The sequence below is a fragment of the Rhamphochromis longiceps genome, linkage group LG9, assembly GCF_057381845.1.
Source record: "Rhamphochromis longiceps isolate RC_006_pf linkage group LG9, R_longiceps_female_GT1.1, whole genome shotgun sequence".
Lineage (NCBI taxonomy): Eukaryota > Metazoa > Chordata > Actinopteri > Cichliformes > Cichlidae > Rhamphochromis > Rhamphochromis longiceps.
In genome coordinates, this window is record NC_140565.1 from 26519141 (window position 1) to 26541251 (window position 22111).

At 40.1% G+C, this 22111-nt stretch overlaps 2 protein-coding genes across 7 annotated transcripts in view; one reads left to right on the forward strand and one right to left on the reverse strand.

Annotated features, from left to right (window-relative positions):
* Window positions 1-632: 632 nt before the first annotated feature.
* acbd5a (acyl-CoA binding domain containing 5a) lies at window positions 633-8992 on the reverse strand. The gene is made up of 13 exons (XM_085419079.1): window positions 8844-8992; window positions 8383-8511; window positions 8020-8140; window positions 6669-6741; window positions 6288-6405; window positions 5680-5922; window positions 5394-5585; window positions 4933-5027; window positions 4636-4846; window positions 4223-4425; window positions 1635-1694; window positions 1383-1492; window positions 633-1041 (listed from the first exon to the last, which is right to left on the reverse strand). The coding sequence occupies exons 2-13, from the start codon at window positions 8477-8479 to the stop codon at window positions 1029-1031; spliced, it is 1536 nt and encodes a 511-aa protein (XP_085275205.1). The 5' UTR covers window positions 8480-8511; window positions 8844-8992; the 3' UTR covers window positions 633-1028.
* Window positions 8993-10886: 1894 nt separating this feature from the next.
* The window catches only part of abi1a (abl-interactor 1a), a 49940-nt gene continuing 38715 nt past the window's right edge, over window positions 10887-22111 (forward strand). For 4 of the 6 annotated variants that reach the window (XM_085419078.1, XM_085419075.1, XM_085419073.1 and 1 more), the window contains exon 1: window positions 10889-11091. In XM_085419078.1, the coding sequence (XP_085275204.1) occupies window positions 10975-11091 (117 nt within the window). In that variant the 5' untranslated portion in view covers window positions 10889-10974. Of the gene's footprint in view, window positions 11092-22111 lie in introns of all 6 variants that reach the window. The other 2 variants (XM_085419074.1, XM_085419072.1) reach the window with 2 other exon arrangements.

A 22111-nucleotide genomic window follows, 5' to 3' on the forward strand; every position in this document is an offset into this window, starting at 1 on the left:
TACAATTTATATGGAGGTCGCTGCTCTGCAAACAATTCACGATTACTATCATCCCAATGAAATTCTTCACACATTAAAATGAAACAACACAGAAAACAAAAATGCATAAACGACACAGACGGTGACAAACATTATGCATTAGATATCGGATATCAGATTGGAAGATTTCTGCTAATTCATGGCTCACTAAGTAGTACAATTAGTCTGAATTTGGTCCAGAAATGCAAGGGTTATGCTACAATAAGAGAATGTAAGAAATCATAATGCCTACAGTACAAAATACCTTGTAATGCTGAGGCACTTCTTCTATTTAGAAACTGAAGTACAAAACAATCTGAAGTGATGTGCAGACTGATATGTAGCAAAACCGTTGATGAAAACATCCTGAACCTGGTCTGACCTACACACAAACATTCACTTCAACAGAAATCTCACTTTTACAGCTGAAAGCTGGCCAGCAACGTCTTCATTGCAACTGTTGCTAAAAGCAATAAATATTAACTTAGAATTAAAAAGAATCTCACATTTCAGTACATTAATACATTTATTCCTCATTTCTACAGTAATTACAATATTTTACTATAGCAGCATTACCTGGGCAACTAATGAAAGGGAATTGGGGACATTTCTAGTAACATCAAATGAAACCTTAAGCTGAAAACGCCGATTTGTGTGCAATAATATCTCAGTTACGGAAATAATTGAGAAGCTACTCTACAGCTGGACTCAGACCATTTCTTACAGAGAAAAAAATCCAATACAGTAGATTCATCTTGAAACAGTTGGATAATCACAGACAGCAAGCCCATACTTTCATCTTCCTTTGTGACTCCACATCCACGCTGCAACGCGCCTGAGAGACTGCTTCCTCGCTCTCGTTAGTTTTAGGGGCTTTCTTCATAGTGCAAGAGCTAATTACTGGGCCATGGGTCTAAGCAGGGGAAGAGTTACAGCCATTAGCAACCCATCCATAATATTTTGGGGATTTGTTATTGTCGTGCCCACGGTGATTTAAGGTGTCACTGGGTTCAGTTGATTCGTCTTTTGGAGAAAAAGAAAAAGGAAAAAATTTAATTAGTTAATATCAGAAATACCTGAAAAGTGTGGGACACTTTACAAAAGCAAAGACTTTTTTTTTTTTTTTTTTTTAAACCTTCTTAAAGTCAGACAATCTTTTAAGCACTTTATAGCAAAACCACTGTAGCCAAAGAAATGGAGTGAACCTCATATGAGTCAATACGATTTTAGTAAGATTAAAAAACAAACCAAAAAACTTCCACTCACTCATCTTTATTGTTAACGACCGAGGAAAAGTCTGTTAAGTGCAGGTTGTGAATTTTCACCTAATTTTGGACTATGTGTGTTGTCCATATATTTCTTACCTTCTCCTCCTCTGCAAGTATAGGCGGATAAGCCACTGTACCACAAATGGCCATATAAGAGCAAAGGCCAAACTGGTTGGTGAAATGTCAAAAGGCCACCAGGACGGTTTCTAGGAGGACAAAAAATATACATTGCTATTACAAATGAAACTTGTTAACTTCTAATAATGAACACATGGTTTAAATTAATTGAATCAGCTGGAAATTCAGTAGATTGTTTTCAAAAATTTAATGAAGACTGCAACCGTTTACCTGACTCCTATTATTCACTGGGGGAGATGCATAAGTAGGAGACAGAGCCACTGATCTTGCCTGCCAAAAGAAAGAGTTCATAATCTGTCATTATGGGTACATTTAAAAAGAAAGAACTTATATTTATTTTATTAGTGATTTATTAAGCAATTCATTTAACCTTTATGAGATTTAATTTAAGAAACTATTTTATTGAGCTAGTCTGTTTTTTTTATATTTGTTTGCTGTCAAAGTGATTTCCCAGCTTTTGGGATAACTGAAGTATATCTTATCTTAAATTTCTAAAGCCACATAGAAATCTATATATTATATATTTTTGATATTGGGTTTTTTTGCAAAAATTTTACTTCCTTTTTGTAAATGTTATTAAGCGGAGCAGTTAGCGGATTCCAACAAGCTAACTTTTAAATGAATGTCTTTTGCAAACTCCTTCTGGGTAAACAGTAAGCATCAACAGAAGCTGAAGGTTCTTTGTGTCCAAGGTCTGGACCGTGGCTAAAAAAATATATATTTATTTGCTTTATACACACAGAACTCATCCTGTGCTACATCCTGAATATGATACAAACTTCTGTTTGTTTTCTTAGAGTCATCTCTCCCAGTAACTATTATTTCAGCTGCTTTTCCACTTCGTCTACAAATCTGCAACATCTCTTTCTCAGAAACCATTTCTTGTGAGTTACTGGCCTTATCCACTTGCAAGTAGCCTTTAAGTCCTTATTATTCCATGTCCTTTTCCACTGGCACCAAAAGATGGTGACAGGTTAACCTGCAGTTTTGGATGAAAAGTGTCTGTCAGGCCATGTTAACTTTTTAATATTAGAGTAAATCAAAATATGGGACATTATCTAAATGTGTGAGACAGGATGGAAATGAATGATATTCAGTCCCACCTGAAGTGGGATACCTGATCGTCCTAATGAATTCAATACAGCAAAATATGGCCAGATGCATTTCATCTACCTCACATCAACGGCGAATTACAAATGACTGATTAACTGAACATGTCTGTTTTTGGACTGTGGGAGGAAGCAGCAATACAAAGAGGAAACCCGCGGAGGCACACGGAGATCCTGCAAACTCCACACAACAAGTGCTAACCACTGCACTGCTGTTTTATGTCAATAGTCTTATTAAGACAAGGTTCTTGGTTCTTGAAACAAAGACCAGTTCTTATATATAATTTATATAAAAAAAATCCATGTAGTTTAGCATAATTCACCACTACGTGCATCATATTTGAATTCAGCTCTTCAAACTGTTGCCTTTCACTTGTTTTATTTATGACACTATGACCACCTGTGTTTCCCTTCTCTGTCCTAATGTCACTGTGTATAAAGTGTAACCACTGCTGTTTGAACTGCAGCCAATTTTGGACAGGAGACTCTTGCACAATCCCAGCTTCCTGTTAAAATGAAATACACATAAAAATAAACCTGTAGCATTATGATAAGAAAGCACCTACTGTATAGAGAGGTTACTTAGTTAGCTTCAAGTTTTGTTTACTTTGTCTTCTTCAATATTTTACAGTAAGTTATTATCCTGTCACTAGCCAGCTGTCCAGTCCTGTAGCTGATGCTACTTTATTTAATAGATCACTGAAGATAATTAAAATTGCCTAAACATTATAAAATGAGTAGTACAATCAAATTCCATTGCCAGCTCATTTTACTCACCATAGATAGCTTAACATTGCTGTCAGCCTTGCAGTCTAAACCGCAGAAAGCCACCACGAGTAGTTTAATCATTTGCTGTATAGTTCTAAGTTTACATATAGTGTAATTATGACAGGAAATTTTGATTTAGATTTAGTCATAGTTTTTTGACTAAAATGTCATAAGATTATGTGTGTGTGTGTGTGTGTGTGATTATTGTCGCTTAAATCTAAAGCTGATTTAGTTAAATAAAACAAAAAGTTGTAAAAGTTTGCCGTGTTTTTACAGAGGAGAGCTTCACATGACTTACAAAGTTTTTTTCCTGACATCAAATGTGAAATGTGTCCGTATGCCTAGTCGAGTCAAATATGCATGTCTGTCCTTACTGCACTAGATTAATTTTCAAAGAATTATTATTTTTAAATAAACTGTAAATAAATATAAATGATGAATAAAATAATACTGACATTTTAAAAAAAGGCAAAAAATAAAAAAAGAGAAGGTGAGCTTACTCTTTTTTTTTTCTACACAACTTACTTAGCTCTGATTGGCTGTCACCTCGCCAGACTATTTTCATCTCATTGTTATACGCTGACAAAAGTGTATGTGCACTTTATCATAGTTTTCTCTTTATGCATTAATTTTTATTTAGCCATTACCTTGTTTACATCAGGAAAAAAAAATAAATAAATAAATAAATAAATAAAAGGTTGTTATTTTACTGATCAACGATCAATGACATTGACACAGCTATGTTTATATTTAAAAAAATAGTGTTATATTTAACTTGCTTATAAAGACCAGAAAGTATTCACACAGAGTGGAAAGATGTAGATAACACTTGATGTTATCTATTATTTTTTCTTAGTTAAGCCTCAAAGAAGCCACATTGTATTTTTTGTTTCGAGTCACTTTCATTGAATATCATCAGACCTGGCTTGCAGTTAGAGCCTCCAGTGTGTGCAGTCTCTCCAGGACGCTCTGCATGTCCTCCTGCAGTCTGGCCAGCGCCACGACGATCTGCTCATTCAGGTTCGCTCCAGGTGTTCCTGCACCTCCCCAGTGGCCCCCGTCTCCATCTCCAGCACTGTGCATGGGCATCTGAGAACCAGGGCGAAGGCCTGGAGACCTGGAGCCTAAAAATAGAACGGAATTTGAATAACTGACACATGCTCGGGTGTCAGCGCATACAATGGAATGACAGTCTTTGTGACACTGAAAGGCCACTAAATGGAAAAACAAAAGCCACACAGAGCTGCCGGCTCCACAGAATCATGCTGTCATCCTTGTGATTGCATTTCATAACATTTAAATGTGAGTGTAAAACCCTGTGAATGCAGCCTTACCCCTTCCTCTTCTGACTGAAGAGCCACCAGGCACAGTCACATTCAGCCTCTGTGACATTGCTCCACCTGCCTCTCCATCTTCTCCTCCACATCTGACAACCTGCAATGGACCCTGTACATCCTCCTGAGTCTCCCGTCTCTCCTCCAGAGGCGGCTGGAGGTGGTTCTCTTCTTCATCCAAATCATCCAGAGAGCGGTTATGCTCCGAGTTCTTCAAAAAAACAACAAGATGAGTAAAAAACAGTCCAGTTGGCTAAACCCAGCTGATATTTCTGTGATGTTTAAGTTTTTACTTGCCTCTTCCTGTCCGAACTGGTCCACAGAGTCACAGTACACCTCGCTGTCTGAGTCGCTGGTCAGGTGACTGGGTGCAGACGCAGCTACACTTGGATCTAATGTCATTACAAAGAGGGCAAAAGGGCACACAAAACTCAAGACTTGTTCTCCATTATGATGACTAGTCTGCACTGTAATTACCAGAGTGACAAAGAGGAAGTTCACTGAATTAGGGGCTTTTTCCTCAGTTTCTACAGAACCATTAATTTTCTCCATTAAGCCTGTCCCAGGAGCAGCGGATGTGTTAAGTGTTGAGATTCAATGTGTGCTGCAGCTCTGGGAATGAAGCTTAGCAGATTATCTGATCACATGGTGCTCAGACAGCTTGAGTGTTGGTGAGTCCTCAATGACTGTTTTGGACCGCTGTAGGGATGTACTGTGGGCTGAAACAGAGCCCTATGTTGGAATATCGGTTTTCCTACCTGGATTGTGTCCGTTGAGCAGAGGCTCGCCAAGTGAACCCTCCTGGGACTTGTCGCTGTTCAGAGCAGCTCTGGAATGACTGCCATTGGTCAGATGGGTGGCCCCGTTAGCGACTTTACCGTTTGACAGCGGAGCTTTTTGTCTCCTAGCTAAAGTTTTCTTCTTTGGTTGTGATGGTCCAGATTTTTTGTCTGTGGAAAAAATATAGAAGATAGAGGAAATCTGCATATAACATGTAATAATGTCATTTCAGATATTCATACTCAAAAGGAGCAACTTTGTTACCTTTTCTGACCTCCCTTGTCACCATTTCTTCTTCTTCTTCTTCCTCCTCCTCTTCCTCCTCCTCATCGTCATCTTCCTCCTCCTCCTCCTCCTCATCATCCTGCAGCGCATCTTCCTCTGACCTCACTTCCTTCTGTTTAAGCCTTGCAGGCCGTGTCTCCAGAGTGCCGTTCATTTCCATGTTTCTAACAATGCTCTTTGCGACACTTTTTGATGCCATTGAATTCATCATTGTGCCAAACCCTACAGACACACACACACACAAACAGAAAGAATTTTATAAGCTCACGAATACTTGCTTAAGATGTTAACATATTAAAATGAAATGTGTCCATTTCTGATTGTAAGGGGAACCTTAACTGTGGTAAGCTACAAGCAAGCTTTCTATGACTGCTAATAAGGACTCAAAGCATCTGAGCTACAACACCAGACAGGAAGTAAAGTATATCAACAGACCCATGTGTTTACACAGTAATGTACTTGCCTTCCAGTTGCCTAGCAAACTGAGTCAAACGGGCTGAGCGTATAACAAGAGGCAAAAAAAGAGGTTAAACTCCACATCACAAAGTAAAACGTGTGGGCAATCCACCTGGCGAGGAAACACCAACCTGTGCTCAGGTCTGATATCTGCGCGATCTTTTTCTTTTCGTCCACCAGCTCGTAGAACGGGCCGAGGACCTTTAACAGCTCCTCCACCTCGTCAGTCATGGGCATCCCCTCTAGGATCTGAAAACCAAATCCAGAGCGAGCACAATGAGAATATTATCCCACAGTCACAAACAACCAGGAAGTGCTTTAAATTCAAAGTACCGGTATTGCGGCATAAATTATTTGGTGTAACAGGGTTATTCCTGATTCAGATGACTGTAAAGGCAATGTATCTGTGTTACTCTTCACATGGCTTGTGTCATTTGATTACACACAAGGACATGAAACACGGACAGATTAAAAAGGTGCTTCAAGAGGTGGGAGATGGACGGCAAACGTACCAGTTTCATTTCATCAACATAGGATGCCATTGCTTCTTCTTTGGACATTTCTCCAAGAGAATTCCAGGCATCCCTATCACAATAAATACATAAATAAAATAAATAAAAGCAAGCGAAAGAAGAAAACATGCACTGTTATATAATTTTATAAGGTGGAACACACAGAAGAGAATGTCATGTGTCAGCAAAAGTGTGTTTGAAGGCCTTTGTGCCAGTTCCAGTTTTCAGCTGAGTCAATATGGAAAGACTATTTGAGGACACAAACTAATTTACTAACTTTGGATCACAGTCTGACAGACACTTAAACATTCATTAGAAACTGTACCTACCCATGAAACGTGTTCATTTAGCCTTTATTTAACCACGAAAATATCATGTTTAAGATTAAAAATAACTTTTTCAAGGGTGTCCTGGGCAGAACAGGCAGCGGTGCAATCAGCAGCTGCGTAGAAACCAGGCCAAAAACAGGGCAGGAGAGTTCAAGCAACTGCCTCAAAGTCCTTTAAAATTCATTTATGAGACCAGATGCTTAACAGGTACAAACAAATTGACCTTTTTGGTATTAATCAAGTTATCTGAATCTAAACATTTAAATGACTACAGAAGGAATAAGTCTTGAGACCAAAAACAGTAACATCCCGCACTTCTTTTGACCAACCTAGTAGATCAAAAACTGCCTTGCAAATAAGAATATAGCTATATCTGAGTCTACAGAAGGACAAAGCAGATCATGGTGAGCAAGGGCTTCAAGGTTTGTGATCAAACTCAATGCTTAATGACAGACAGTATCCAGCATGTGTAAGGACTGAGAAAACACACAGGTACAAGCCCCTCCTTGAGAGAAACTGTCCAGCTTTGTGGGTAAGAGGTAACTGATATATTTTAATGAGTCCAGAGATCACCTGACACAGCCTGAGCTTAACAGAGTGAGATTTTCATTTCTGAATATCACAAGCTGTCTTGATGTGATCGTCAGAGAATAATAAAATATGATAAAACATTACAGCAACAGGGTTTGTGTCTGGGGGACTATTCTTAAAAGTACACTGATCCACATAGATTTAAAACAAGGAGCGTGGGGAAGTGCATGCATCTTCCTGTTACACCATTAGTGCAGGAGAAATAGAGTAGAATAGACTTTATTACACACATCGAGGGAAAATTGTCTTTGGTTCACCAAGCCATAAACAAATCAAACAAATCATAGCAACACAGCATCTCATTATTTAGTATACTGATTGCTCTTGGCACAAATTATTCCTTTTATACCCTGAAATCACTTTTTTTTCCCCCATAGAATTGAGTTCTGAAGGAATCCTAAGCGCACAACCACCACCGCCCCCTAACTTACCATTTCGCCTTTCCAACTACATCCCAGAAGCCAGGTCGGGGTATGCTGCATGGTCCCACAGTGGCCTGTTTATAGTAGCTGTAGAACTTGAGCATCATGTCATTGGAGGGCTGAAAGGGACCTGAGGAAAAGAAAACTCTCATCACATAAAAAAGCCTTACCCTCCACGTGCAGAGTTGTGGCTGATTTCTATTTCTTTCAAATCTGTGATGGCTTGGGGACAAAGTGGATTATTTAAAGCGCACAAGCTGCTGCACCGCACCTGCCCGGGGGTAGCTGAGCTGGTTGAACTGGCCTGTGTGTGTATATATGTGTGTCTGTGTGTGAGAGAGAAAGAGAGCTTCGAGTGAGGTGTTCACTCACCATTCGGGGGTAAACTCTTGATCACCTTCACGGCGGCATCAAACCTCATCTGGGTCAGGCGCCCTTCATCTTCCACGCGGACGCTCTCCACCTCCATCGTGTCACTCGCAGACAGCACAACAACAACACCTGCAAGCAGTAAACAAACTCACGACAACTGCAAAAACAAAACGTTAAAAGCGTTTGTTTATAGCATTTATGCTAGCTCGGAGCAGCAGTTTGGTTTGTTTTCGTCTGCAAACGAGCAGACTTTTGCGACGCTAATGCGACCAGCTATACTTGAAAGTTAACTGTCTACAATATGTTACGACCACCAGTAGGAGGAGGCTGAGCCAGTTGGATATCTAGGACACAACGTTTAACGTGTGGCACAGCTTTAGCGACACTGTCGTTCCCGCTAAACGGTATCTACGCTGACACACTTTCGAGGAAAAAAACCGCTTAAAACCGTCGTTACTTACCGTTAAAATCACGGGCCTATCTGTTTGTCAGAAGGCGACTTGTCATTAGCCCTTGACCAGACGCCATGAACAGCACACACTGTGGGAATTGTAGTCTTATTGTTGTATATCGACGGCGCCTACAAACTCCACAATCCTCTGCGTCCACATGAAGAAAACAAACAAAACAAACTGTGAAAATATGGTTTGGATATAAAAACAACATATTAAAGTCAAACGAGTGAGAAAGCTGATGAGAAGTGAAATATATAATGTTATTTCGCTCTTATGGCTGAAAACACAAACTCATGTCGCGACAGTTCGACACGCAAAACTACATATCCCAACATGCTCTAGACAGATCCATGTTTTTTCTTTCCCCCTCCCTCTTCGTTGGAAAACTGATAGGTCGATAGCAGAAAAAAGCTAGAGCTCTCACTTTGTCCTTAGATCCTTTATCTTATCTGTCTGAAACACGCCTTCTTCCCTAAAGCTGCGACACTGAACGCGATCCTACAATAACTGCATGCAATATTCTTCTACCTAATTCCTCGTCCACACCTCGCGACATACATTCTGATGTAAAGTGGACTTACATTACATATACACATTACATATAAATACCCTGCTAATATATATTCCCACATCTGTATAGGTATGTATCTTTCTGTATCTGTGGTTCAGTATGAACTCAGGGCTAGAGGTATGCTTAAAACATATATAAAATAAATATTTTCTTCAAATCAAATCAAAATTCTTTATATTTTGCTTTCAAGTAGCCAGATGTTCTTGTATTATTATTTTTAAGTGCTCTTGAGCAAAAGTTCCCCAGGCTTTCTGAATTCTTTCTAAGTTTTTCTTTGGGTATGGGCTGCTGAGGATTTTTTTTCCTGTTCATTAAACCCCTTATAAAACTGACCTGTGCATCATTTAAGCATAAGGAAAGAAGCCCAACTCAAGAGAGGACCCACTGTTGTATCTATGCATAACTTTTTGTGCACTTTATGTTCAATATATGTATTTTTGTTGTGCCTGAAATGAACAAATAAATGAATGAATGAAATGAAAATGAATGAATAACAGACAAACCGGTAAAGAACCAATTTTTAAATTTAAATAGTGTCTTTAGGCACTTGTTTTACTTTTAGTCTCATCTAAAAAATCCCAAAGATAACACAGTTTGACAGGCATAAATAGAATTTTTGAACCAAAAACCTAAAAACTCAGCACAGTGTGCAGTGCACCCTTAAAAATTGAGGACAAGTGGAAGACAAAAGAAGAGGTGCTAGGCCTAAAAAGCGATCAACAGCAGATAAACAGTGTCTGGAAGTCTTGTCCTTAAAAAAAAGAAAGAAGATAAAACCCCGAAAGAGACTGGACTCATCAAAAAGACATTCAAAAGAAGACAATCAAGCGTATTATAATTGTACAAACTGGTTCTGTCTTTCATGCTATATTTCGGATGTATGTTCGCTCATGTTTCAATAACATGTTTGACATTTTCCAGGAAAAATATCTAGAAATGAAGGCTGGGTCAAAATTTTGCTCAGTACTGTCACAACAATGAATTTAAAATGTCTAAAAATGTTCTATTAATTTTAAAAATGTAGCATTTTCTCTGTTGTTATAAAAATGTTGCCATTTAGAATATTGTAGAATATACTGCAGTAAGATAACGTTTTATTCTGCACCATTTCCTTCAAAAAATAAAATAATAACTCACCTAAAATTACTTTCTTTATTCCAAAATTACCATTTTCATCCAAAGTGAATTAAAATTTCTAAGTAAAACTGGTCAAATACATATATTCACTGTAAATTATCAATTTGGCTTTTTTTTCTACAAATGTTTTCCTAATATATCTCAAATACTCTCAAATACACTTGTTTCTCCTGTTCCTTGTGCTGAATTAAAATGAAATAAAATCGAGAGTAAAATGTTCGTACACAATATTGCGGATGTAGTGATCCTCCTCATTAGTACACACGATCTTCGCTTTGACGTTAAGCCAAAGCGAGGGCAGGCAGGAATCCCACAATAGCAGGCAAAGGTTTTTTTTTTGTTTTTTTTTTGAGGCAGAGCTGGGCTGGTGGCTGTTTCAATCAAAGGAAAGGCAGAGAGGGAAGGGAGGCTCTGCGGAGAGATGTTAAGATGGCAGAGCTACAAATGTTGTTAGAGGAAGAGATTCCGGCCGGTAAAAGAGCGCTCGTGGAGAGTTACCAAAACCTGACGAGAGTAGCAGACTACTGCGAGAACAATTATGTCCAGGTAAGTGAGTGAGCCACAGGGTTGTTGTATCTGTGGTCCGCCTTTTGTCGCGGAAAGCTCCGGACTGAATGGTTGTTGGGACAGGAAACGTGGATAAAGAAGTGGACTGGCTCGTCAAATGATCCCTAAAAGCTCGGAGCTGTGATAACACTTTACCCACGGGGCTTTTACGGCCGTGGGACGTTTTAAAGAGCCCCCGTCTGCCCCGCACCATTGATCACATTCATTCCGTTTACACAGAGGGTGTGTCTACTTTTTCTTTTTTAACAAAAAAATTAGTAGTACACTGGCTCGCTTCTAAACTGCCTCCACTGTCACTGCTGATAAGGAAGGCCCGTGTGTGTGTGTGTGTGTGTGTGTGGTTTTTTTTAAGGCAGGCCATTGATTATGTTACACCCTATCCTAAAAAATAGTTTTATTTCGAGGACAAAGTTACACCAGTTTCGTTGCTTTAGTAGTGAGTTGGGTTTACGTGCGTTAAAGTGAAAGCCACAGTATAACTACAAGTCCACATGAACGTAGCAGCCCTTTACATTCCTTAAGGTCAATAAACTCACCATTTAATACCACAAAAACAGTTTAAGCCCCCCACTGGTATACTTCAGGGACGTTAAAGTGATGCTATACTGTCTACATTATGGACTTGCGAGCACTTAGTGCAAATGCTCTGATGTTTATTGTTGCTGCATTACTTCTAAACTGTTAAATGTACTGTAAAATCATAGAATGTGCAGAAAGCAGCTTGTTCAGGATAATATAGTTGGCTTGGAGCTGGGTTGTGAAGCAGAGAAGACTATAAAGTCCTTGTTAGTTGGTCAATAAAGGTTGGCAGTATTGATTTTTTTTTTTTTTGAAATCCCTCATTCAGATTATTCATGCTTTAATTTCTGCTAGGTTTCTTTTTCATAACAAGGCAGCTAATTTACTGTAACCTAATACAGGGAGTATTACTGTGTCTGCGTGCTGTTTTTTCTAGAATAAATGTGGGCCAGGATGTGATGTGACGTGATTACCATGCTGCAACTTCATTACAAAGTCTAATAACCACCAATGGCTTTGCTTTTTTTAGGGCACTAGCAAATGTGGTGAGCCGCTGCTAAAAAAGACAGAGCACCAATGTGACAGGCAAACATTTGCAGTGAAAAGAGAGCCCACATTTTTTTTTCTCAGCAGGAAGACAACCCACCCATATCAGCTAAAGAGGGTGTGTCCTCTCCAGCTGTACTCCCCAAGGACTCCCTGTAATTTTGTTTTCTTCCTTGTCCTCGCAAGATTAGGCAACTTTGCCCTGCGGCAGGGTGCCTGCACAAATGCTGCAGGGCAAAGCTTTGACTACTTTGTCTCATTTTTGAGGCCGTCAAGCAGCTTTTCTTGCCACTTTTGCCACAAAGTTGAGAGTTTTCGTTTTCTTTATGTTTCCTGTGAAAAGCAGTGCTGTGGAACTAAACGTGGGAATTTCCTTGTTATGGGATTTTCTGTGCTACAGCCAGTTGTAGAACGAGAGGTCTCAATGTGATTTCCCACAGTGAAGCAATACTGACAAACTTTAAAATTAAAATAGTCACTTAAATCATAGTTTGTCTGCTGTAAGTTCATTTTTATCAGCATGCCTCGTTTTAAACGCTCGCACTCAGATCTTGTGGTCGAGATGGGTTTGCTTTTTTGTGTTGAGCTCTGAAGTTATTTAAGCTGGTGCGACACAGATAAATTTATATCTGTATGTAGAAAAAGAAACTCGACGATCAGCTGATTCTCTTTATTTATTCTTTTCCGTCGTTTTTGCTGCCTTAAATGAATTGCTCAGTTTGTTTGTGCTTTGTCCAAAGTGACTTGCAGTTAGTGCATTTGGGGACTAGAACCAGGCCGATTTCATCAGATTTCATCACATTAAAACTAGTAAAATAGGCTTTTCTTCTTCTACTTTCTCAAAAATTACTTGTAGATTGAGCTTGATAACGCATGCTTTTTTTTTTTTTTTGCCGTGTAGATTTTTAGAAGATGCTCCCGAAATGGTGTCATAGGACTCAACCCCCTCCAAACTAATGAGCTGAAAACTCGCAAGAACATCTCAGCGGCTGCCTTCTGATGTCTTTATGTGTGCGTGGCTGTACATAAAAGGTGCAGCAGGAGTGGATGATGCTGACGGGCCGCAGCTCAGTATTTGATGTAAATTTAGTTCAGACTTTAACTAAACTGTACAAAAAGTTCTGCGGCGTGCGTCTGATCCTGCCTCTGTATTTTAGTCGAGCACCTTGTTTGAAGCGCTGACGTCAAAAAAAAAAGAGGGATTTTTAAGCTTTTCAGCACACGTCGCCAGCTCTCTGTGAAGCGAGTGCACTTTTCATAAGCCCTTTCTGTCTGCTGCAGACACTCTCTCCTGCTCTCTGTGTCTGATAGAAACGCACACACTCGAAAACACGCGCATATCAACATGCCTCAGCTTGAATCGGCCCGTCTTTTCTGCACTCCTCCTTCACATTTCCATCCCTGCTTCTTTCTCTCTGTGCTTGTGTCATCGGGACTTTGGGGTTATGCGGACTATAGTGCAGCTCAGCGGGCTGAAGCAGATGGTGAGAGCTCTGTTTAACCAAGGACAGATCTCTGCCCCACTTTTCCAACTTGATAGTGACTTTTGTTGGTCTGAGAGCGCGTTTCGAGCTGTGCGTGCGTGGCATATGACACACTGATGGGTCAGAGTTATGCTTCCTGTTTGCCCTGCTGACTCTGAAGACCGACTCCCTGGAAATGCCTTTTCTGTGTGTGTCAGGAAGTGCCTCTAAAAACAAGACAAGATTCGCATTAACATACCTCAGTTCAGTTTATTCTGATTGATCTTTTGATTAGAAAACTTGGAATATTTAGCTGTTTTCAAAACCCTTTTTCATTCATGCAAATCAGAGCCATGTTTGTGTAACCTCTGCGAAAAGGACGCTTCTGCCGTATGCAAAGTGGGCCACCTGGCCATGTTGGCTAGAGGACGCACTGAGAGGGTTGTCAGCACAGTAATGACACAATTCAGGCTTTAATAGTCATGCTTAGGCTGTATTTGTTATCTATAGAGCTCAGGAAACAACATCATAAAAATGAATTAGTCAGCTGAGTTATTTTTCAAGCAACAAAAGCCAAACATGCTCTGATTTCATCTTTTCAGATAAATGTATTTAGGAATTTCTAATAAAGGTTATTAAAAAGAAGCTAAAAACTAAAAGTATGTGTAAAGAAAATAAAAACAGCTGGACTGATGAAAAAGACTAAAACTAGCTGAAACAATTTTTTACTTGAACAAGAATTATTATTATTTTTACTTTTCGACGGTGTGTTTAAATTTGCCAAACCAACAAGGATCAGGAAGCTAAGATTCCTCTACAGCATGAGGAGATATATTTGTATTGTAATGTCTATTTTCCACTGACAAACACCACCCACATCATGGTGATTTAAAACCAAAACTAAACGGAAATGACCAAAACCCACTTTGGAAACTAACCGAATGGAAACTAAACTGAAATTAGAGCTAATAACTATAATTGATCGGTTTCTTATGTGTATATCATGGTTAACAGGATCTTGGGGAGCACTACTGCATATACATTTAATGCTATTTGTGGCCCTAAAGGCAGCTGCTTACTGTCTGGATAATTCTGCTGAAAGCTAAAAATGTAAAACTAAAGCTTATCTAAACTTAATAAATATTTAATCTTTAAACTAATAGTGACAAAGTGGTTAAAACCAATAAAGGTTTTCAAGCAAACATGAGTACCACCCAGATTGTGGTAAAAACGTTAACAGCAGCTTATCCTTGTTCCTTTTTTCTTGGTCTTTGGGCAGGTATCCATCAAATGTCTTAAGAGTTCGTCCAACGAAAGTTCAGAGTTTTTTGTTGTTGTTTTTTTTCAGCATAAAATATTGTGCCCGTCAGTTTTTTTTACTTAAGGATAAAATCCACTTTTGTTTGTCAAATGTTCAAAAAGTGCAGTAAAACCGACAGATTTCTGTTAAGTAAGGTAACACAGACTCTGTGTTAACTGTATGTGAACAAGTCATGCTTATGTGCATAGTCACTGTTTAAAGGCCTTCTTTAAGCCAGATCTCAGCTGTCATAGGGCAAAAGGAGTGGTACACCAGGACAGATAGTCAGTCCTGCCGATCATATTTAACTCTCTCATCATTTAATCTCTACATTTATAGTCAATAAATCTTTAAAATTTTCAGCGGTCATTGTCCAGTCATTTCCAAACAAGGAAAGGTGTTTGTGGCACTTAATGTATTTTGAATGGATGCTTTTCTGACACTCCTGAAGCCACCATACAGGGCCATTGTGTATTGTATGTATGGTCGGCAAGGTCAGTCTCTCAATTGCCCCTCGAGGATAAATAAAGTCTTCTGAATCTGAATGTTTCCACTATCTGAATACCAGCAATGCACACGCCTTTACTACACTGATAATTGGGAATTCCTTAGAAAGGTCTTGCCTGCAACTTGGTCCAAATTCCTGATGAAATCACAGCGATGTGTGGCAGCGCTGTATAGTGAGATGTTTACAACGGGAAAAAAAGAAAAAAGGGGAAATGGAAGTGTTATGTAGAAAACCAGGAGGTCATAAGTCAGAGTAAATTCTGTCTTGCAAGAAAGTGTTTTTTTTTTTTTGTTTTTTTTTTTTTGTGCTGAGGCAGCACGATGCCCACTTTTTCTTTAAAAAAGGAAAAAAGGAAGTGCGGGCTGCTCCTGAATGAGTTGTTTTAAAATATGAGCTTGTGATCGATGCTGGCAGCATCACATGTAAGAGGCGAGGCCTGGCCATCGATCAGTAGTTTGACAATCCCGGTCATATAACCTTGGTGTACCTGTCCTGTGCTGCTTTTCCCAGGAGAATTCGTGAAAGTTTTTCTCTTGGAAGAGGGCCAGTCTTGCCTAAAGGTGATAAATATAGGTTTGTGTTTTGTTTTTGTTTTTTAACATAGCTTTGCCTCTCTGGGTTACTTTGAGTCCTCATTTCCTGTCCTTTCTCTCTGCCTCTCCCTCTCTCCTGCTCTCTGTGGAGTGGCCTGGTTTTTCTTGCAGCACGGAGAGGCCTAGCGGCTCTGAGCCTACCAGCCAGACCCATTCATCCTTTTGACCACCTGTCACTCCTCCCCCTCAGCTGATGGGGTTGGTTTGATCCAGACTGTTGAACTGATCTGTTACAGTGTGGGAGTTTTGGACAGTTGGATTCATTCTGATGGTACTGTTTCGGCTTACAGTTGGATTCATAAGGAGTAAAGCCTTTCCCAACTTGTAGTGTTGTTTTTTTTTTTTTTGCTTGTTTATCAGTTAAGCACTTTGTGCTTTCTGCCAGATGAAGCAATTACCAAGTCTCTCAATAAAGGTTAATGAGTTTCCTTCATGTGCAAACTTCCCCTTTGTGTCTCTTCCCTGACACACTGAAGGAATTTCTAATAGCGTGCTGGCAGATTTTCAAGGTCAGGTAGACCTTATGGCCTTTCAGTCAGCCTCCATCTGCCCCTTTGAGGGAGGAGAAGGAATTATGAATTCACTTATCGTGCTGCAGTGTTATTTATTTATTTATTTTTTAATTTTTAATTTTAGAGAGCCGAGACCTTGTAAAAGGAGGGACTGAAGTTGTTTCATGTGCAGGTTTTCTTTATTCCTCACACGTTCCAGAGTCACTTTCACCATCCTCTCTCGGCAGGTAGGTCGTTCTTAGTTTAATCATCTCAAGGAGTGGATATAATAATGTATACGGAAAATTGTTAATTCAACACTTAGCACCTTCTTAAACATTTAGGCTTTATAAAACAAAGTAAAGCTTCAACAGTTCTGTGATAAACTGACTTATTAATTGGCACAGATTTAAGCAGAGAGCATTTAGAAAACGGACGTTTTCCCATAAACATGTTTTTATAGGAGTATGGAGAATCTGTAGGCAAGGGACAAGATTTGTGGTTCTGGTATCTTTCTGGTTTCTGTTTGTAGTCCGTTTGTAGTTCTGTTGACCGATCGTGTTTGGTTGCATACAGGTGTACAGTCATTCTATTAATTTATCTTTTTATTATCTCTTTAAAAAAAAAGGTCTTCATTTGTAAACCAATGGGAATAACAGATGGAACAGGACATCTTGCTTGGGTAACTTTTGAAAACCCCAAGAAATTAGCTGTTCCTCTGAGAGGCTAAAATAGGAGATCAGTTGATGGGCTCCCAGACTGATACTTGATCATTTCTGAAGTCAGTTTTTAAAGTACAAATACCCCAAAGTTAGTGGTAGCAGCCTCTCCAATATAAATATCTGATGGGTTTTCTTAGAGGTGTATGGTAGCGAATTGAACGCCCTATGAAGTTTGGATTTTCTCATTCGTAACTGGTAAATTGGGAATAATAATAACTTGGAGATATATTGATTAACTGTTAGCGTTGTCCACACAGAAAGCAATTTGCAGCAATGTGGCAACAAGATACCATCGAAAAATTTTAGCCAAGCAACTGAAGCAACTACCAACCACAGGGAAGAATACTGTCGATTGACATATGAGGGGGTGGTAAATACATTGGCAGTAACCAGCACCCAGAGCAGTAAATGTCAACTAGGGAACAAAGTGACCAGCAAATTGTTTCCAATGTAACTTTAGAACAAGGAAGTCAAACAGAAAACCTAGTCAGTTCAAGAAAATCTCACATTTGTCAGCCGGGGTTTTAGTTCAGAGTGAAGTCCTTTCATGGTTGTGTCAGATACCTGCTGCACCGAAAGTACCTTTATTTCCATCATATGTAAAGCAACGACTGTAATTGCCTTGAAATGCATGTTACTAGACTGGTAAGAAGCAGAAAGCAAGGTATTGTCTTAAGCTAGCTGCAAAGTAAAGCTCAACCACAGTTCAGCCATATCAGCTGATCTACTTAGCAAATATGATGGAAGCGTGGGGAAGTCCCAGTACAGACGGACACCACCAAAGATAAATCACAGCAGAAGCAAACTGGAAACGACAGTCTTCCTTTAACTTTAGTGGTACTGACATAGTTACATTCGGTCTCAGATTGCTATCACAGTTTTGCCTTCCGTTTGAGCTGTAATATATCGCTGCACGATGGCAGAGGGAACTAATTGATCAGGTAATAGCTTTGGTAACACGTGGTCAGATCTTAAACGTGTCTCTCGTTCATGGGCTCCACCTTCCGCACATCAATACAACGGCTCACTAGCTCTCGGCTGCCTCACTTATCTTGCCCCGTCCAGTCTGCAGTAATCAGCGGTCGATACATCACTGGGCAGCAAAGTGCCATGTGAGCTCTACAACCTTCCAGCTGGATTTAGGCTCATTCTTTCAGCTCAGCACAGTACTGCTTTGGGAAGAGGATTGATCCCTGCTAAGGTTTTCTTCCTTTAGACAAAGTTGCAGGAGTTGTCAGGCCTAATATCTAGGATTAGTTTTTCCTCATGTTCAGTCTGAAGATTATAGATAAGGAAAAAAAAGCTCTGTACTTCTGTCCCATTGTGTTTGTTTTTGGCTTCTGCGAGCTCATCCCCCACACTTGTGGTTCATGGCGAAACCCCTCAGCAGCTCTTGAGGATGTATGATATGTTGCGGAATTCCAAACATTCCTGAAAGTGTGTGGGATTAATTTTTTTGTGTGTGTGTGCTGAGCACACTTGTGAACAAGTGAGAGCGCATTAACCCAGATGGGTTTGTCAGCTGTGTAAATCAAAAGAAGCAGAAATGTTTATGCAAGTTCTAGCATTTGCTGCAACACCAACAAATGTATCCCACCACTGAACCCTTTGTGGGTTGTTTTTTTTTTTTTTTTTTTTTTTTTTTTTTTTTTTGTCATGTTCCTAATTTCTGGATGATTCAGTGAAACAGACATTTGGTCTCAGTTCCTTGAGTCCTCTTTTAGTCGTGTTAGATCATCAGGAGGAATACTCATTTTGTCCATTTCCTACTTCTGCTACTGCTTTTGGGCGGAACGGAAGCAGGAACCCGTCTGACCCCGAGGAGTTTTTCCTTTTTACGGCACTTAATGCAGCCAGCAGAGCCTGACATGGAGGCGTCTTGTTTAAGAAAAAAAAACCCAGAAACTCGATTGCGCTTCAGTGGCCGTTATCTTGCCAGACTGGATGGGTGAGATGAAGAGTGTCTATCCTTCCAAGAGCTTCAAAAAACCCTGCAGAAAACAGGAAAGCCTTTCTTGTGACTGCCACTCCTTTATCTTTTTGTGAGTTTTTTCAGCTTGAGTACGTGCAGCATTCAATTATTTTGGGTTTTTGAAGAATTGTCACTCTGTGTGTTTGTGTTTTATGCTGTCAGGGTGGTGGTTGATTATCTCGCTTGCCCCAGCTCCCAGCTACATATTTATTGTGCGTAGTCAGCCCGCGCATTCCTCTCTACTCCCCTTATAAACCCAGCTCAGGTGCTGACAGCCTGTCTGCTGCTGCCTGGATATTCCATAGTCTCTTTCACTCAGTCATTACTCAGCTCAGAAATATGAGATAAAGTGCCCCAGGAGCGCTAAAGCTCTCTCAGAGCCCACCTCATTCTCTGCATCTCCCTGCCGTGGAAGAGTGTACTCAGCTTGCCGGTGCTGTTGTTTTGAGCTGATTGTGCACACCCTTTGTTCCTTGTCTGCTAAAGCGCTGTTTGTTCTAATTTTTTAGGATCTACTACATCTCTCCCATTGTCTTTTTTTTGAAGAAATGTGCAGATTGCTGGGTAATTGGACAACAAATCTGGTTGGTTTTGAGGATTTGATGCGTGAACCAGCAAAGGGACTAGGGATGCCAGGGATGTAACTAGAGCAGGAGGATCTAAGATTGCCGCCAGTGGCGATGCAATCAAGTGTTGCATCTGTCCTCCCGGCACCCACCGCTGACCTCATATCACGGCTCTGGCAGCTAATGCAGAGTGAATCATTCTGTTCAGAAAAAGAAGAATAGAGGGCAAAGAGGGATCTGTTATTTAACTATTTGGGAAATATATAGTGAAATAGCTGAAAAGCGGGCTGTGCAGCTCACTGAGAGTGTCAGTTTTTGATTAATGTGCAGGTAAAACATTTACCTTCGTGTAAACCAGGAAAGATCAGCCTGGCCTATTTGCTTCGTCATGTCAGCTTTCTTGACGCACAAGTCGTTGTAGCGGCTGCGTCTCAAAGGAGAGGAAACAGCAGCGAAGGGCAGCCTGTGGTGCACTAATTTTAAGTCCTGGCCTTGCACCTTCAATTTCAAAGTGATACAGACTGGTTAATTTGTGCTGTCATCAGCTTACATGTTCTGTACTTAACACCGCGGGAAACTTTGAGTCAGCAGGACGGGCGATCGTGCATGTTTTGGAGCGTTCTGCACTGCAGCCGTTTGAGAATGCAGCCCAAACAGCATCACGTTGTTTTCTTTTCTTTGGATTTAAGCTTTGGCAACCTTGAATGAATTTGTATGTCTGACAGAAATGGAGACAGTAGAGTTTACACATCACACTTGAGCGTTTGTGATCCGAAACATCAATGGGCCTGGTTGTCTGTGCTGTTCACAGCTGCAGTGCATTAACAAAAACAACATAATCATGCAGTTTTTTTTAGTTATAACAGCATTGCAAACAACATATTTGCATTTGCAGTCTGTATATCTATAATGAATGGATCTTGCACAACGTCTCTTCGGGGCCGTGTTTATTTATTTATTTTAAACTAACTTGTGGCGTTATATGTAGGCCAGCAGTTCTGCACAGCTAAGCACGAGCTGTTCACTAATCTGTTTATACAGCAAAAATCTGCATCCTCTTGCAATTTGGAAATTGCTATCATGGATGTAAAGGCTGGTTTGTTTGTTTGTTTGTTTGTTTGTTTGCAGTTGTTGTTTCATCTGTTTCCCTCCAGCTGTTAATCCACGCACCACATTGCATATTGCGGCGTCAGTGGTAGGTGTCTGCGTGCACGCATGAACGAGTGTGTGATTTCAACAGATGGCCTTTTGCACTGAACCCTCTGGAGGAATCTTTCCTGCTTCCTGAGGCTGTTATCACCCAACACATCTGCCGCTTTGATTCCCGCTAAAAGAAACACCGGCCGTGGAAAAGCCGGTGCTGCAGCTCTCCTGGTCAGGAGCTTTTAGCCAGCCATATGGACAGTTTGTGTATTAGTTGCGTTGATCGTTTGTTTTCTTTTGCACTGTCACCTCTCTTGTCTTCATATGGTCAAATTTTTTTTCCCCCCTGTTTTGCCCCCTTAATGCTACCATTAGCTATCATCACCTCACCCACTGCTGCCACCACCTGTCTTCTATTACAGCACCCTGTTATCAAAGCCCAGCGTTTACCCTCCAGGCAGTGCTCTTTGGACTTGGTGACTGAGAGCAGTGTAGGGAAGAGCCCACAGAGATCAAACACAACAGCTCATCAGCTTGGAGCTATGCCCGTCTGAAGGGAGGTGGCTGAACAACATGTCGTTAAATTGTTACTGAATACATTGCTGCATACATGTAAATGTTTAGCTTCATATATGTCGAGTGGGCCGGTTATAGGCCACACAGACATGCTTGATTATACCAAAAAATATGATACTAGGTGTTTTTTGACATGATGATATATAAAAATGTACTTTAATTGTGTAGCACCTTTTTAAAAAAGTGATTGGATAGATAAAAAGAAGAGTATTCATGTTGTAAATTCACATGGAGAGCCAAACAGAATAATTGGAAAGCTTTTTAAAAGGGTGCAAACAAAAAAATATAAAAAGGAAAAACTAGATTAATAGAAACAAGAGAAGACAGAAGGGGACAATAAAACTGCACGTAAGATAACGTTGCAAAGTTTCCTACTTAAACTAGATGTGAATTAGCAGAGGTGTGGCTGTTATCTGATCTTGAACTGTTGCTATCAACGCTGTGCTTTATTATTGATAATACGAATGAATTATTGTGTTGAATCTGTCAGGTTCAGTTCTGTGAAGCAGTTTAGAAAAGCGGATATTTTGCTCTTGAATGGTGGCTTCAGGATCCGTTACAGTGTGGTATCTCAGAACTGAGAGTTGGAGAGAAAATGGT